This window comes from Carcharhinus amblyrhynchos, chromosome 28 (assembly GCF_965287045.1).
Source record: "Carcharhinus amblyrhynchos chromosome 28, sCarAmb.v2.hapA, whole genome shotgun sequence".
Lineage (NCBI taxonomy): Eukaryota > Metazoa > Chordata > Chondrichthyes > Carcharhiniformes > Carcharhinidae > Carcharhinus > Carcharhinus amblyrhynchos.
The window spans coordinates 34,766,741-34,785,360 of NC_137351.1; the positions used below are offsets into that span (position 1 = coordinate 34,766,741).

The 18,620-nt window shown below is 45.9% G+C and overlaps 1 protein-coding gene across 3 annotated transcripts in view; it reads left to right on the forward strand.

Moving 5' to 3' along the window:
- The first annotated feature begins 7,352 nt into the window (after positions 1 to 7,352).
- asb7 (ankyrin repeat and SOCS box containing 7) overlaps positions 7,353 to 18,620 on the forward strand; it is a 47,206-nt gene continuing 35,938 nt past the window's right edge. For 2 of the 3 annotated variants that reach the window (XM_080214227.1, XM_080214226.1), the window contains exon 1: positions 7,353 to 7,642. Coding sequence is in view for 1 of the 3 variants with exons in the window: in XM_080214226.1 (XP_080070352.1) it covers positions 7,587 to 7,642 (56 nt within the window). In the remaining 2 variants the exon portion in view is untranslated. Of the gene's footprint in view, positions 7,643 to 17,534; positions 17,661 to 18,620 lie in introns of all 3 variants that reach the window. The other variant, XM_080214228.1, reaches the window with a different exon arrangement.

The following is an 18,620-nucleotide window of genomic DNA, read 5'->3' on the forward strand; positions in this document are numbered from 1 at the left end:
TGTGGTGAAGAAAGCCTATGGTATGTTAGCCTTTATAGGAAGGGGTATAGAATATAAGAGCTGGAGTCTAATGTTGCAGTTGTACAGAACGTTGGTTAGGCCGCATTTGGAGTACTGCGTCCAGTTCTGGTTGCCTTACTACCGGAAGGACGTGGAGACTCTGGAGAGAGTGCAGAGGAGGTTTACCAGGATGTTGCCTGGTATGGAAGGACTGGGGTATGAGGAAAGATTGAAGAAGTTGGGGCTCTTTTCCCTTGAAAGATGCCGACTGAGGGGGGATCTAATAGAGGTATATAAGATTATGAAGGGTATAGATAAACAGAGGTAAGCTATTTCCTATGACAGAGACACGTACGACAAGGGGCCATGGACTTAAGGTGAGGGGGGAGAGGTACAACACAGATATTAGAGGGAGGTTTTTCACACAGAGGGTAGTGGAGGTATGGAATGCTAATGTTACGCCGTTGTTTAAGAAGGGTGCCAGGCAAAAGGCAGGGAATTATAGGCCGGTTAGTTTAACGTCTGTTGTAGGTAAAATGTTAGAATCCATCATCAAGGGGGAAATAGCGAGGCATCTTGAGGGCAATTGCTTGATAGAGCAGACGCAGCACGGTTTCGTTAAAGGGAAGTCGTGTCTGACAAATTTACTGGAGTTCTATGAGGATGTGTCTCGGGCGGTGGATAGAGGAGAGCCGGTGGATGTGGTCTTTCTTGATTTTCAGAAGGCGTTTGACAAGGTACCTCACAAGAGGTTATTGCAGAAGGTCAGGGAACATGGAGTTGGGGGTAGGGTGTTAGCATGGATAGAGGATTGGTTGTCAAAAAGGAGGCAGAGAGTGGGGGTCAATGGGTGCTATTCGGATTGGCGGATGGTGACTAGTGGAGTGCCCCAGGGGTCAGTGCTGGGGCCTCAGCTATTTACCATTTATATAGATGATCTGGAGGAGGGAACCGAGTGTATGGTGTCGAAATTTGCTGATGACACCAAGATTGGTGGAACGGCAAATTGTGCGGAGGGTGTGGAGAGTCTGCAGAAGGATCTAGATAGGCTGGGCGAATGGGCCAGGAAATGGCAAATGGAATTTAATGTTGGCAAGTGCGAGGTGGTCCACTTTGGTAGGAATAATGGTAGGAAGGATTATTACTTACGTGGCGAAAAACTGCAGCAGGCGACGGTGCAGAGGGACCTCGGGGTCCTTGTGCATAAGTCGCAAAAACCCAGCTTGCAGGTGCAGCAGGTGGTCAGGAAGGCGAATGGGATGCTGGCCTTCATAGCGAGGGGGATTGAATATAAAAGTAGGGAGGTCTTGCTGCGGCTGTATAGGGCATTGGTGAGGCCGCAGCTGGAGTACTGTGTGCAGTTTTGGGCGCCGTACTTACGCAAGGATATTTTGGCCTTGGAGGGAGTGCAGAGGAGGTTTACTAGGCTGATGCCGAAGTTAAGGGGGTTGAGCTATGAGGAGAGGCTGAATAAACTAGGCTTGTACTCGTTAGAGTTTAGAAGAATGAGGGGAGATCTCATTGAGACGTATAAGATGATGAATGGGATGGATAGGATAGAGGTGGAGAGACTCTTCCCGCTCAGAAAGGATAGTAGGACTAGGGGGCACAGCCTCAAGATAAAGGGGGGGCGGTTTAGAACGGAGTTGAGGAAGAACTTCTTCACTCAAAGGGTGGTGAATCTCTGGAATTCTCTGCCCGTTGAAGTGGTGGAGGCTACCTCGCTAAATATTTTTAAGACGCGGGTTGATGGATTTTTGATAAGAGAGGGGATTAAGGGTTATGGGGAGAGGGCGGGAATGTGGAACTGAGCCACGACAGATCAGCCATGATCTTATTGAATGGCGGGGCAGGCTCGAAGGGCTATATGGCCTATTCCTGCTCCTATTTCTTATGTTCTTAAGACGACAGCTCAGTGACTATCGCTGATTGCTGTGCAGACACATGGATTTGGGCCAGTGTCTGTGGGAATTTGCGCATTCTCCCCGTGCTTGCGTGGGTTTTCTCCGGGTGCTCCGGTTTCCTCCCACACCCCAAAGATGTGCTGTTAGGCTGATTGGCAGGAATAAATTGTCCCTAAATCAGTTTCCCTCAATCTGGATGGCCATAAAACATTAGACAGGGGTCGTGGGTAGAGAGGTGGACTGGTGGTGTTGAGATGGCGGCGCGGGCTCGTTGGGCCGAAGGGCCTGTTTCCCGGGCTGATTTTGTTCTTTGTTTTTTGTTCAAGGTTAACTCGCAGGTTGAGTTCATTCATAGAAATCATAGAACCCTACAGTGCAGAAAGAGGCCCTTCGACCCATCGAGTCTGCACCGAACACGATCCCACCCAGGCCCTACCCCCATATCCCTACATATTATACCCACTAATCCCTCTAGGATTACACATCCCTAGGGATACACACCCCTAGACACTATTTCTTAGCGTGGCCAATCAACCTAACCCGCACATCTTTGGACATTGTTAGGAAAGGAAATGCAATGTTAGCGTTCATTTCGAGAGGATTAAAATACAAAAGCAGGGATGTACTGCTGAGGCTTTAGACCACAATTAGAGTATTGCAAGCAACGTTTGGGCCCATATTATAGGAAGGATGTGCTGGCCTTGGAGAAGGTCCAGAGAAGGTTCATGAGAATGTTCCCAGGAATGAAAAGCTTGATGTATGTGGAGCGTTTGATTTGATGGAATTTAGAAGGATGAGGGGGGTCTCATTGAAACTTTCAACATACTGAAGCACCTAGATGGAGTGGACATAAGGAAGGTGTATCCATTAGTAGAAGAGATTAGGATCTGAGGGCACAGCCTCAGAGTAAAGGGAGACCCTTTGGAATGGAGATTAGAAGAACCTTTTAAAACCAGAGGGTGGTGAATCTAGGAATTCTTTGCCGCAGAGGGCTGTGGAAGCCAGGTCATTGCATATATTTAAGACAGAGACAGATAAGTTCTTGATTGGTAAGGAGGTCAAAGGCTGAGCATGGGGGTTGAGAAACTTACTAACGTTGATTGAATGGTGGAGCAGTCCCGATGGGCCGAAATCTATCTATATATCTCAATATCTATACCTTATGGTCTTATGACTATCACCCTCTGCCTCCTGTCACTAGTCAATTTTGGATCCAATTTATCCAATTCTGTCTCGGAATTTTTTCCAATAATTCCCCTACCACTCATGTTAGACTCATGTAATGTAATTAATGTACATTAATGTAATTGCATGTAATTACCTGGTTTTTCTCCTACTTCCCTTCTTAAATAACGGCACATGATTGTATAATGGTTATATCACAACTTGGTATGGGCTCCTTCTCTGCCCAAGACCACAAAGAACTACAGAAGGTCGTGAACGTAGCCCAATCCATTACACAAACCAGCCTCCCATCCACTGACTCTGTCTACACTACCCACCGCCTCGGCAAAGCAGCCAGCATAATTAAGGACCCCACACACCACAGACATTCTCTCTTCCACCTTCTTCCATCGGGAAAAAGATACAGAAATCTGAGGTCACGTACCAACCGACTCAAGAACAGTTTCTTCCTGCTGTCAGACTTTTGAATAGACTTAGCCTGCATTAAGTTGATCTTTCTCTACACCCTAGCTATGACTGTAACACTACATTATGCACTCTCTTGTTTCCTTCTGTATGAATGGTATGTACAACGCGCAAGAAACAATATTTTTCACTATATGTGTGACAATAATAAATCAGATCAAATCATTAGCTATTCTCCAGTCCTCTAGCACCTCTCCTGTGGTCAGAGGAGATTTGAAAATTAGTAACAGAGCCCCTGCAATCATCTCTTTTGACTCACAGGAGCCTAGGAAACATTTCATCTTGGCCTAGGGATTTAACCACTTTTTAACCTGTTAAAACCACCATCACTCTCTGTCATAATGCTAATTTGTTCAATTATATCAAATCTCCCTCCCTGATTTCTATGCCTACATTGTCCTTCTCCATAGTGAACAAAGATGCAAAGTACTTCTTTAATACCTCACTTATGTCTTTTGGCTCCACGCAGATGACAACTTTGGACCTAATGGACCCTACTCTTTCCCAGTTACCCTCTTGCCCTTAACATAATTATGCAACACCTTGGGATTTTCCATTTTTGTGCCCACCAGTGATTATTCATGCCCCCTCTTCAGTCTTCACGTTTATTTTTAAAGTACCCCTCTCCCCCCAGCACCTTCTGTATTCATCTAGGGAATCCATTGTTTTGAGCTTCTTCCCTTATCCAATCCCATCTCTTGACATTCAAGGTTCTGTGTATCTATAGCAGGGGATACTGAAATCCCTGCTTAAGGGGCTTTTAAACCAAAGTAGGTTAGTTAGGAACCATAATGTGCCTTATACCAAAGGTGTCACAATGTGCCTCCTACATATGTTATGCCAAGATATTGTTCATTAACCACTTATATAACCAATAGTCATGGATTTTTAACAAGTATTGTAACTTTGAAATGTCATTTAAGGTATTTGTGAGCTCTGGTCAAAAGCAATTGCACCACAGCGGAATGGGAGAAAGTGAAATCAGACAGACTGCATTCTCTGGTGATGATAGGGTACAAAATAATTAAAGTCCTTGCAGCTGTAGAATTGCTGAGATTGTCAATGAATAGAAGTGTTCAAGTGCTAATTACAACAAATGTAAGTATTCAGCTTTTGCTGATAAAGGTATGGCAGGCCAGACAGGGAAAGTGACTTCTTATCAATTCTTCTGGTCTGACACCAGCCTGATGTACGTAAGCAGGTTGCTAAGTGATAGAGGAAGGGTCCAATTAGCCAATGAACTCCTAATTATGTCAGGAGGTAGAACGCTATTGGATAAGGTAAATAATTAATGTAATGGACCATCCAGTCTGTATGACAGTTTGGGCGGGGAATACAAACCTTTGAAAATGATGTATCGATTGTGCTCATTTGATGTAATTTTAGAGAGAAGTTGGAATCCTTCTTACATCTCTCTCCCAATACATATTGGTTAAATAAAGACACATCTTTGAATCAGGCACTGAGTTTGAGAGTCTTTGTATTTAGCTTATGTTTTAGCAAACACAGCCTCAAAGGAAAACCCCCTCCAACAATTTTGGCGCTTCAAGCAGGGTGAAGTCACTGGATTCAGACGACAGAGGGGGAAATATGTTTTAGTTTAATCACACAAGGAGACCAGAACTTTCCACTCACCTGACGAATGGGCAAACCCTGAAAGCTTGTGGGTTTACTATCAAATAAACTTGTTGGACTTTACCTGGTGTTGTGAGACTTCTTTCTATGTTTACCCCAGTCCAATGCCAGCATCTCCACATCCTCACAGATGGACAGAAAAGTTAGCTCTAAGGGGTGCTTGGTAAAATAGAAAGAAGTGAGAGCACTGAAGGGAGTGCTAGAGGTTCCCATGGGGGTCAAGGGAGTAGTGACTGTCTGGGGTGTGTTGAGATTGGGACTCAAGAAGTTACAGAGACAAATGCAAACCATTTACCTTAGATGGTTGGCTTTCAGGCTCGCTAGGCTCTTTGGGAACATTGATTCTGCAAGGAATTATCTTATTTTTCATTGTGATCCTACTGTTAGTAATAATTGTATACCTGACCAAATAGAAAGCACAGCATCACTGATGGCAGTCCGAGTAGGGAAGTAAGGGTTCCAGAAATTGAGTCATCCACAAGAATTTTTATTGGGATACATCTATTTAATGCCTATACTTGAGCTTACCAAGGGCCAAGAAGGGAGACTGTAGCAGAGGATACTGAAACCCCTGCTTAAGGGGCTTTTAAACCAAAGTAGGCTAGCTAGAGGACATAATGGGCCTTGTAGCGAAAGTATCACCATGTGTCCCCTACATATTGTGAGAAGGTATTGTTTATTAACCACATATAATCAATAGCAATGGATTATTAACAAGTATTGTATCTTTGAAATGCATTTTAAAGGTATTTGAAAGCTTTGGTAATAATGGGAAAAAGCATAATGGGAAAAAGTGAAATCAGACAGTCTGCATTCTCTGATAACAATAGGAGACAGACTTATTAGAACTTTAGTTCTTGCAACTGGAGAATTGTGTATTAATGTAATTGGATCATCTAGCATGTACGACAGATTGGGCAGGGAATACAAATCTTCAAAAATGGTAATATCAATTGTGCTCATGTGATGTAATCTTAGAAGCTGGAATCCTTCATCAATCGCTCTCCCAATAAAGGTGTCAAATAAAGACACCTCTTTGAATCAAGACACTGAGTTCATGAGTCTTTATATTCAGCTTAAGTTTTAGCAATACATAGCCTCAAAAGAAATGCCCTGCCCCCAACATCATCTATTACAAGACCATTTTGGCTGCTAGTCTTTCCTTTCTGAATGACGTCCACTGCTTTGGTGTGGATTTTCCTACAAATACTTGTTCCCAGTCCACTTTGGCCTTATATTAAATTCAACTTTTCTCCCAATTTAGAGCCTTAATATCCAGATGCTGCAGAAGACATATGATGAAGAATCCATGGATAATTATGCAGACACAGTAAGAAGTCTCACAGGTTCAGGTGGACTTTAACCTGGCGTTGTGAGACTTCTTACTGTGTTTACCCCAGTCCCACACCAGCATCTCCACATTGTTACGTAGGGACATTATTTCGTTCCCTCCACTGCCCTATTCATGAGTAAAGAGACCCACTTAGTAACCCTCCATTTTTCCATTTACTATTAAACAGACACCACAGTTCCTCCGCTGTCCTTTTCTCTAAGATGATGTGGAGATGTCGGTGTGGGCCTGGGGTAAACACAGTAAGAAGTCTGACAACCCCAGGTTCAAGTCCAACCAGTTTATTTGATAATAAACCCACAAGCTTTCGGAAATACTGCTCCTTCGTCAGGTGTGTGGAAGTTTCTATAGCTTATGGTATAACCTTCAGAAACTTTTTAACTATTCTCTATTACACAGAATCCTTACCATCTCTCTGCCTGGTTGCTCAGACTGACCAGCAACTTTCTAGAATATTCCCGCCTGTTTACACTGCACTCCGATAAAGGCGCATGCGCAGGTTTGTAAACATGTCGGGCCGGATATGCCCCTGGAGATCGAGGCGCAGCAGGACTTTGCGCATGCGCAGCGTGTGTTAAGCTGCTGCTATTGAATGTGCATGCGCGCAGGGGAAGTCCAGGCCGTACGCATGCGCGCAGGGGATGTCTAGGCCGTACGCATGCGCGCAGCGGATGTCTAGGCCGTACGCATGCGCCCAGGGGACGGCCAGGCCGTACGCATGCGCCCAGGGGACGTCCAGGCCGCACGCATGCGCCCAGGGGACGTCCAGGCCGTACGCATGCGCCCAGGCGAGTCCAGGCCGTACGCATGCGCCCCCGGGGTCGAGGCGCTGCCTGGCTCCCTCGGCCTGAGATGGCTCCACAGCAACAAGTTCCCCAGGAAATTGCGTACCTGGTTTCTGGGGCCTGTTCAGCCCCTACTCGCATACTGGCAGCAGGTAGGGCGCCGGGGATAACTGGAACTGCCTGGCCCACCGACCAGAGCCCCCGGCAAGCGGACGTCTGTTAATCCGGGGCACGGTGAGGCCTGGGAGCCTCCCCGTCAGGATGTGGAGACGGAGCGATGAGGGGGAGAAGGGAGGCCGAGGGAGAGTTGCAGCCAGGTAAGTGTGCCCGGGTGGAGAGGGCACCGGGCACCGCCTGGGGGGGAGTCCGGCACCCGCTTGACTGAAACTGTCATGCCCCCCATCTCCCCTTCCCCCTTCCCCTCTCCCCTCCCCCTTCCCATCTCCCCTTCCCCCTTCCCATCACCCCTTCCCCCCCAATCTCTTTCCTTCCCCCCCCAATCTCTTTCCTTCCCCCCCCAAATCTCTTTCCTTCCCCCCCCAATCTCTTTCCTTCCCCCCCCAATCTCTTTCCTTCCCCCCCCAATCTCTTTCCTTCCCCCCCCAATCTCTTTCCTTCCCCCCCCAATCTCTTTCCTTCCCCCCCCAATCTCTTTCCTTCCCCCCCCAATCTCTTTCCTTCCCCCCCCAATCTCTTTCCTTCCCCCCCCAATCTCTTTCCTTCCCCCCCCAATCTCTTTCCTTCCCCCCCCAATCTCTTTCATTCCCCCCCCAATCTCTTTCATTCCCCCCCCAATCTCTTTCCTTCCCCCCCAATCTCTTTCCTTCCCCCCCAATCTCTTTCCTTCCCCCCCAATCTCTTTCCTTCCCCCCCCAATCTCTTTCCTTCCCCCCCCCAATCTCTTTCCTTCCCCCCCCCCAATCTCTTTCCTTCCCCCCCCCAATCTCTTTCCTTCCCCCCCCCATCTCTTTCCTTCCCCCCCCCATCTCTTTCCTTCCCCCCCCCCAATCTCTTTCCTTCCCCCCCAATCTCTTTCCTTCCCCCCCCAATCTCTTTCCTTCCCCCCCCAATCTCTTTCCTTCCCCCCCCAATCTCTTTCCTTCCCCCCCCAATCTCTTTCCTTCCCCCCCCCCAATCTCTTTCCTTCCCCCCCCCAATCTCTTTCCTTCCCCCCCCCCAATCTCTTTCCTTCCCCCCCCAATCTCTTTCCTTCCCCCCCCCAATCTCTTTCCTTCCCCCCCCCCAATCTCTTTCCTTCCCCCCCCCAATCTCTTTCCTTCCCCCTGCCCCAATCTCTTTCCTTCCCCCCCCCATCTCTTTCCTTCCCCCCCCCCCAATCTCTTTCCTTTCCCCTCTCCTCCCCCCCCACCCCACCAACTTCTTAAGTGGGCTGGAGAGCATGGACACAGGCATGTTGTTTCCTTAGGCTGGAAGGTGTCTCGAACAACAGGTCACAGTCTCTGACTGTGGGTTGTTTCATACTGAGGTGGTGAATCTTTGGAATTCTCTACCACAGAAGGCTGTGGAGACAAAATCATTGAATATATTTAAGACAGAAATAGATGGATTTCGACACTCTTAAGACTTGAAGGGGAGAGAGTAGAGTTGTAATACGTGATTAGGCGTGATCATATTGAATGGTGGAGCCGGCTATCGTGTCTGAATGATCTACTCTTGCTCCTATTTTCTATGTTGTCCCTGTCTATGCCTTCATGTTTCTATGTTATGAATGTGAGTTCCAAGAGTAGTATTGATTTCCTGAGCCCTGATGCCCAGAACTGAATGTAATACTTCAGATGGTATCTCACCAATACCCTGTAAAAAGTACTACCTAAAAGGACAAGTTTTTTTTCTTTCATGAGATCATAGAGTCCTATAGTGCAGAAGCAGGCCATTCAGCCCATTGAGTCTGCACTGACCAGGCCCTATCCTCATAACCCCATGCATTTACCCTATCTCACCGCCCCCCCCCCCCCCCCCCCCCGACACTAAGGGGCAATTTAGCGTGGCCAGTCAACCTAATCCACACATCTTTCGAACTGTGGGAGGAAACCCATGCAGACACAGGGAGAACATGCAGACTCCACACACAGTGAGCCAAGCCAGGATTCGAACTCGAGTCCCTGGAGCTGTGAGTCTGCGGTGATAACCACTGTGCCAGCCTGATGTGACTTGCTGATGTCTAATTGACATTGAACTGAAGAGCTTGCTCAGAGGGGCTTTCAAAAGCCATTTTAAGAGTGAACCACATTGCTGTGTGCCTGGAGTCACATGTAGGCCAGATCAGGTATGAATGGCAGATTTCCTTCCCTAAAGGACATTAAAAAAAATCAATAATAGTTTCATGGTCAATGTTACTTAGACTAGCTTTTCAATTCCAGATTTAGTAATTCAATTTAAATTTTTTCAGCTATTGTGATGGGATTTGAACCCAGTTCCTCAGAGAATTAGCCTGGGCTTTTGGATTACCACTTTAGTGACATTTCCACCACCCCACCATCTCCAATGCTTCAGGCTGTTACCAAAGCTGTGTTTTTGAACTACACTTTCTTCTTGTTTTTATATTTGTGTGTAGCTTTTACTCAATTGTGGACAAAAATGTTATTACTAACCAAAAGGAAAAAAATGCCAACACTTGTGTGGGCAACGGTGGGAGTATGGAATCGTAGAGAACTGAAGAAGGCAATTTGACCTCCTGTGCCAGTGAAATAATTACCCAATTAGTCCCATTCCTGTGCCCTTTTACTGTAACACTGCAATGTTTTCTCTTCTGTGTATTTATCCACTTCCCCACTGAAAGTTACTGAATCTGTTTCCTCTACCGTTCATTCAGATGACCTAAACCAGGTTTGTTCAACCTTTTTGCTCCGAGGGCCACATTTTTCGCACTTGAGGGGCAGATGAACAGATTTTGAGTGATAAGGTTTGGTACAGTGATCAACTGAATTTCAAAAACGAAGTTGAGGTTTTAATTTAAAAAAAATTGCTTAACAAGAGTACGGGAAAGTCGCAACAATGAATTGTTAAGTTTAAATGAGAGTAAATGACTAGTGTGTGAGAGGGTCAGTGTACATGAGTGGAGGGGGAGAGGGGTTGTGTGTGTGCTGGTGTGTGGTGTTGAGTGAGAAAATTGATGTTGGGCATCTCTGTCTTGCATCTAGGTCCACACTCACCTCCCTCAGCCAGAGGTGACCTCTCCCTCCCCCTTGTGGAAACAAATTGAGATTGCTGGAGGTCTGGCATCCCTCAGCTGTGAGCACTGACAGACCCTTTCGATCCTGTCTGTGATGCATACACCACACAAACCCACCAGCTCTAAGCAGGCAACTGCACCCCCGCCCCCCTCCCCCAACCTCCAAACCACCACCACCCCCCCCTCCCCCCATCCCACTGGTGCCTGTCTAGTCCCCCTTAATTCTAAAGCCAATGGTTTTAGCAGCATTCTCAAATTATGCCATTCCCTACAAAGATGTTTTTCACATACATCTCCCTCTAGGTCTCTTTAACATTTAGCATTTGGTTTTCTATGTTTCAGTATTTGGGTGGCACAATGGTTAGCACTACTGCCTCATAGCGCCAGGAAGCTGGATTGAGGTCCGGACTTGGTTGACTGTGGAGTTTGCTCGTTCTCCCCATATCTGCGTTTCTTCCGGGTGCTCTGATATCCTAACACAGTCTGAAGATGTGCAGTTAGATTGGTCATGCTAAATTGACCTTTAGTGTCAGGGAATTTGCAGAGTAAATACGTGGGGTTATGGGTAAAGGGCTGGATGGGATTGTTATCGGTGCAGACTCAATGGGCTGAATGGTCTCCTTCTGCACTGTAGGGATTCTATGTAGTGTAGGTACACCTACGGTGCTGTTAGAGAGATTTCTAGGCTTTTGATATAGTGAGAGTGAAGGAATATTGATGGCACAGTGGCTTCCACAAGAGGGAGGGAGAGGTCGCCTCTGGCTGAGGGAGGTGAATGTGGATCTAAGTGCAAGACAGAGACGTACCCAGTATCAATTTTCTAACTCAACACCACACACAACACCCCTCCCCCCACTCATGTACATGGATCCTCTCACACACTGGTTATTTTAATTACTATCTGTCATTTAAACTTAACAATTCATTGTTGCGACTTTGCTGTACTCTTGTTAACATAGAACATAGAACACTACAGCACAAACAGGCCCTTCGGCCCACAATTTGCGCCGATCACATCACCTACCAACCTACAGACCTATCTATAACCCTCAATCTCATTAAACCCCATATACTCATCCAGAAGTCTTTTAAAAGACCCCAGCGAGTTCGCCTCCACCACCACTGACGGCAGCCGATTCCATTCACTCACCACCCTCTGAGTGAAAAACTTACCCCTAACATCACTTCTGAACCTCCCTCCCCGCACCTTAAATCTGTGTCCTCTCGTAGCGACCATTTCAACCCGGGGAAATAGCCTCTGAGAGTCCACCCTATCTATTCCTCTCAACATTTTGTAAACTTCTATCAGGTCGCCTCTCAACCTTCGTCTCTCCAGGGAAAAGAGTCCCAGCTCCCTCAACCTAACTTCATAAGGCATGCCTCCCAGTCCAGGCAACATCCTTGTAAAACTCCTCTGCACCCTTTCAATAGCTTCTACATCTTTCCTATAGTGAGGCGACCAGAACTGCGCACAATACTCCAAATGAGGCCTGACAAGGGTCTTATAAAGTTCCAGCATTACCTCCCGACTCCTAAACTCAATCCCTCGATTAATGAAGGCCAGTACACCATACGCCTTCTTGACCACCTCCTCCACCTGCGAGGCCGATTTAAGAGTCAAAGAGTTAAGCAATTGCTTTTTTTATTTGACTCTTAAATCAGCCTCGCAGATGGAGGATGTGGTCAAGAAGGCATATGGTGTATCGAGGGACCTGGCACCAGAGACCTGGGTTTGATTCCCAGCTTGAGTCACTGTCTGTGGAGTCTGCCCATTCTCTCCAGATGCTCTGGTTTCCTTCCACAGTCTGAAAGATGTTCTGGTTAGGTGCATTGGCTATGCTAGATTCTCCTTCAGTGTACTGGAACAGGCACCGGAGTGTGGCAACTAGGGCGTTTCCACAGTAACTTCATTGCACTGTTAATGTAAGCCTACTTGTGACACCAATAAATAAACTTTAAAACTTAAAAAAAACTTTAAAACTTTAGTTCCATGTTGGGATGGTGAGTAACCTGCAGCAGAACTTCCAGATGGTGGTGTTCCCATATGTCAGTTGCCCTTGCCCTTCTAGACAGTAGTGTTTGTGAGTTTGGAAGGTGTTGTCTTGGTGAGCTCCTGTATACCATCATATAGGTGGTATACACTTGTTGCTGTTCTTCGATGATGTTCATTGAGCTACGTTCCAACTACCTATAGAATGAAACTGAATTTTTAAACATTCTCCATAAACATAAAAAAACTATATATAGATTACATATATATCAGTTGCGCCACTATCATAAGTGAGCACGTTGGTGTTAAACAAGTGTCACTTGATAACACTGTTGATGACTATGTTCATCACTTTACTGATGATCAAGATAGACTGATGGCTCGATCTTCCAGTTTTTTATGCACAGGATATACCTGGACAATTTTTCAATTGCTATACAACTACCAGTGTTGCAGTTGTACTGGAAAGACGTATAAGATGATGAATGGGATGGATAGGATAGAGGTGGAGAGGCTCTTCCCGCTCAGAAAGGACAGTAGGACTAGGGGGCACAGCCTCAAGATAAAAGGGGGGCGGTTTAGAACGGAGTTGAGGAGGAACTTCTTCACTCAAAGGGTGGTGAATCTCTGGAATTCTCTGCCCGTTGAAGTGGTGGAGGCTGCCTCGCTAAATATTTTTAAGACGCGGGTTGATGGGTTTTTGATAGGAGAGGGGATTAAGGGTTATGGGGAGAGGGCGGGAAAGTGGAACTGAGCAGCGACAGATCAGCCATGATCTTATTGAATGGCGGGGCAGGCTCGAAGGGCTGGATGGCCTACTCCTGCTCCTATTTCTTATGTTCTTATGTTCTTATGAAAGGCTTGGTTAAGGGTGTGGCAAGTTTTGTAGCACATTTTCAGTACTTTTGCTGGAATATTGTCAGTGTCCACAGCCTTTGCTGTATCCAATGCCTTCAACCATTTCTTGATTCATCCATTCATGGAATGAACTAAATTTGGTGAATACTGGCATATGTGATGGTAGGAATGTTCAGAGAAGGCCAAGATGGACCTCCACTCAACATTTCTGGTTGAAGGTTGTTGCGAATGCTTCAGCCTTATCTTTTGCACTGATGCACTGGGCTCCTCCACCATTGAGAATATTTGTGGAGCTGTCTCCTCCAGTGAATTGTTTTAATTATTCACCGCTATTAGAGTCATATAGCCCATTGAGTCTGCACTGACAATACCTACCACGGCGGCACGGTAGCACAGTGGTTAGCACTGCTGCTTCACAGCTCCAGGGTCCTGGGTTCGATTCTCGGCTCGGATCACCGAAGGTGTGGAGTTTGCACATTCTCCTCGTGTCTGTGTGGGTTTCCTCCAGGTACTCCGGTTTCCTCCCACAGTCCAAAGATGTGCGGGTTAGGTTGATTGGCCATACTAAGAAATTGCCCCTTAGTGTCCAGGGTAGCTGAGGTTAGAGGGATTAGTGGGTATAATATGTAGGGATATGGGGGTAGGGCCTGGGTGGGATTGTGTTCGGTGCAGACTCGATGGGTCGAAGGGCTTCTTTCTGCACTATAGGGTTCTGTGATTCTATGATAAAGGCGTGCTAATCCCATTCTCCTGTACTTGTCCCATATCCTTGAATTTTATGATATTTCAGGTACTCATCCAAATATTTTTTAAAGATTGTAATGTTTCTGGCCTTAATTACCTTGTAAGGAGTCTCAACACCAGGTTAAAGCCCAACAGGTTTATTTGGTCGTAAACGCCACTAGCTTTCGGGGTTTGCCTCTTTGTCAGGTGAGTGGGAGTTTTTTGTGAAAAGAGTGAAAAGTTTTTTCTCAAATCCCTTCTGAATCTCCTGCTCCTTACCTTAAAACTATGTCCACCCATGTTTGACCCCTCAGCTAAGGGAACAGTTGCTTCCGATTCATGGGCGGATGTGGCAGGAATGCAGTGCTTAGATGTGATTGTTGGTTGTGGGATCATTAGCTCTGTCTGTTACTTAGTTCTTATTCTTTTGCGTGCAGGTAACCCTGTGTTGTCACCACATTTTTAGATATGCCCAGTGCTGTTCTTGGCATGCCTTCCTGCACTCATTATTGAGTTGGTTGACCCTTGGTTTGATTTTTTTTTAAGCAGCTCAGTTTTATTTATAAATTTACATACATAAATAACCATGATTTACAATTGTATCTCGTCTATTACAAATCACAGATCCAGTATTTGTTATTAAAAACTAAGTTTTGAGACAAAAGATTGGAGAGTCTACTTTAAATTTCAGTGTTAGGATTTTTGTATAATTGGATGCATATTTGCATTGAGATGCTATCTTTCTGAAAGACATGCTGATGGGAATGGTAGGGTGGGGGCTATGCCACACCATGATGCTGCAGATTGTGGTTGAGTAAAATTCTGCTGCTGCTGATGGCCCAGAGCGCCTCGTGAATGTCCTGTCTTGAGTTGCTAGATCTGTTAAAATTCTATCCAATTTAGCGTTGTGGTAGTGCCATATAACACAATATAGAGTATTCTCATTGTGAAGACAGGACTTTTATCTGTGGTCACGCCTGTTGATACTGTCATGGACGGATGCATCTGCAACAGATAATTTAGTGATGATGAGGTCAAGTATATTCTTTCCCCTTGTTCGTCATTTTCTGCAGGCCTAGTCTAGCAGTTGTGTCCCTTGGGACTCGGCGAACGGTGGTGCTACCGAGCCACTCTTGGTAATGGCATTGACGTTGAAGTCCCAGCCAGAGTACATTCTTGCCACTCTGTGCTTCTTCCAAGTGGTGTTCACCTGAGGGTAGATGGGTAACCTTGCATGGTAATCAGAGAGAGGTTTTCTTGCCCATGTTTGACTTCGTGGGAGCTGGAGTCAATATTGAGGACTTTCAAGACAACTCCCCCCTGACTGTAATATTGTGTTGCCACCTCTGTTTCATCTGGCCTGTTGCTGGGGCAGGATTTACCCAGAATGGTCAGGTACAGTTCCATGAGTATGACTATATCAAATGGGCGGCACGGTAGCACGGTGGTTAGCACTGCTGCTTCACAGCTCCAGGGTCCTGGGTTCGATTCCCGGCTCGGGTCACTGTCTGTGTGGAGTTTGCACATTCTCCTCGTGTCTGCATGGGTTTCCTCCGGATACTCCGGTTTCCTCCCACAGTCCAAAGATGTGTGAGTTAGGTTGATTGGCTGTGCTAAGAAATTGCCCCTTAGTGTCCAGGGATGCGTAGGTTAGAGGGGATTAGTGGGTATAATATGTAGAGATATGGGGGTAGGGCATGGGTGGGTTTGTGTTTGGTGCAGACTCGATGGGCCGAAGGGCCTCTTTCTGCACTGTAGGGTTCTGTGATTCTAAATTGGTGCTTAACTAGCCTGTGAGATAACTTTCCCAATTTTGGTACAAACCCTGTGATGTTAGTAAGGAGGACTTTGCAGGGTTGACAGGGCTGGGTTTGCTGTTGTCATGTTGGTGCCTAGGTCAGTGCTGTCCAGTTTCATTCCTTTTTATTGACTGACTTGCTGGGATCAACCACATCGCTGTGGGTCTGGAGTCGCATGCTGGCCAGACAGATTTCCTTCCCTAAAGGACATTCTTGAAGCAGGCAGTCGTTTCATGGTCATTATTAAACTCTTAATTCCAGGTTGTTCTTGAATCCAAATTCTGCCATCTGCCATGGTGGGATTTGAACCCTGGATCTCTGGATTATGAGTCCAGTGGCTATACCACTACTCTGCTGCCTCAGTTCTCAGAGATGTCTGGTTATTTTCTACTCTTAACTTTTAAAATCTTCAAATAGTTATCCACTTTCATCAATTATTACGGATAATGCTTCTACCGGTTTCTGATCGGGGGTATTCATCTGATGAAGGAGCAGTGCTCCAAAAGCTGGGGCATCAACTTCAGGCAGCCCTGCAGATTTGGACAGATATAACTTTAGAATTGTTTCTATTTTTATGTTGCACTGTTCACTGTATATCCCAGCATTTTACCTGCTTTCCTCGCTGTTTGTGGACACTATACCAACAGTTCCAGTGAATAATCCATCTAAGTCATCAGATGCAGTATTAGTGGCTTTGGAAGATTTTCATTTAGCATGCTATCAACACTACTCTTCCCGTGACTGAATCTTGTAATTTTACACTTCTCTATGCTAAATAATGTTAATGAGAAGCAATCATTTGCAACAAAGTAAGTCACTTGGACAAATGTGGATTAATTAAGGAAATCTGCACAGATTTGCTAAAGAAAAGTTAACGTTGCACCCATCGAATCTGCAGTGTCTTCTGCAGGCCCAACGCCTACCCTGTTGCTGTTACATGTTAATTAACATGGTTAATCCACCAAGCTTACACTTCTTTGGAAACTAAGGGGCAATTCAGAATGGCCAATCTGTCAGATTTACATATTGTTAACTGTGGGAGGAAACTGGAGCACCCAGAGGAAACCCAGGCAGACATGGGGAGAACGTGGAAACTCTACACAGACAGTCAAGGCTGAATTGAACCGGGATCCGTGGCGTTGAGAAGCAGCAGTGCTAACTACTGTGCTGCCATTTCGCCCACTAACCATATTTTAGTGGAATCCAGATATTCCTCTGTGATACTCACACAATCAAAGCCGAAGTTCCTCTAGGACCAAATATGCTGCCAAATTTGTAAACGTTCAAGTTCCGTCTCAGACAGTTGGGAAGTGGGATGGAATCATTGGCCAGCGGACAGTTTGTGCAGGGGACTGAAGACTTTGGTCTTCCTTGCATTTTAGTTGGAAAGCATTCCTGCTCATCCAGTGTTGGACTGTTTACAAACAGTCTGACAATTTGGTGATATGGAGGAGCATCAAATGTTTTGGTGATGCAGTAGAGCTGTGTGTTAACAGTATTCAAATGGAACCTGACGTGTTATTTTCAGAAGATGCTGCTCAGAGCAGCATGTAGCTAAGAAATTGAGGGCCAAGGATAGATCCTTTGCGGACTCTAGAGGTAACAGCATCCGAGTGGGAAAAGAAATAATTGTATATCATTCTCAGGTTGTGACTAGATCGAGGGGAATGGAATCAGGTGCATACAGTCTCCCCAAGAGGACAACAGAGGGGATACAGTGGAAACATTACAGGAGGATAATGATGTTGAAGGCTTCGGGCAGGTTTGCTAAGGTCAAAATCAAATGTGTTGTAATTTGGGCCTTTAAGAGCCGTTACGTTACCTTGAGGTGAAACCCTGATTGGACGATCCAAGCTGAAAAGTGCCAGGAAAGTTTGGCTTGGAGTTGGGAGGTGAGCAGCTTTGGCAAGGGAAGGAGTGGTAACTTGCAGGGACAGATAGGTCAAATGTTGATCTCCTGAGATGAGGAATGGTGCTGGCAAATTTGATGGTGAGGGAGAATAGTGCTATCAGCTGATGTAAGGCCAAAAGGAGAATTAGAAGTTTTGGAAGAAAAGGGTCAGGGGAATAGGAGGGCTATGAAATGATATGGGAAAGGGTATGATTGGAAATATGAGATAAACTAAAGAAAAAAAAAACAAATTTGGGGCTAAAGCAGAGATGGAGTTTTTAAGGAAGTTTGGGCTGGCAGCCTAGAGGAAGGAGGTGAAATGGCAAAAGTGAATGAAAGATTCAATTTTGGTGGTTAAGATGTCTTTGAATGCCTTGCATTTGTTAAGGGAAATAGGGGAGATGGAGTTTAGGAAAATGCTGGTTATTCATATTTTAAGAACATAAGAAATAGGAGCAGGAGTAGGCCATCCAGCCCTTCGAGCCTGCCCCGCCATTCAATAAGATCATGGCTGATCTGTCGCTGCTCAGTTCCACTTTCCCGCCCTCTCCCCATAACCCTTAATCCCCTCTCCTATCAAAAACCCATCAACCCGCGTCTTAAAAATATTTAGCAAGGCAGCCTCCACCACTTCAACGGGCAGAGAATTCCAGAGATTCACCACCCTTTGAGTGAAGAAGTTCCTCCTCAACTCCGTTCTAAACCGCCCCCCCCTTTTATCTTGAGGCTGTGCCCCCTAGTCCTACTGTCTTTTTTGAGCGGGAAGAGTCTTTCCACCTCTATCCTATCCATCCCATTCATCATCTTATACGTCTCAATGAGATCTCCTCTCATTCTTCTA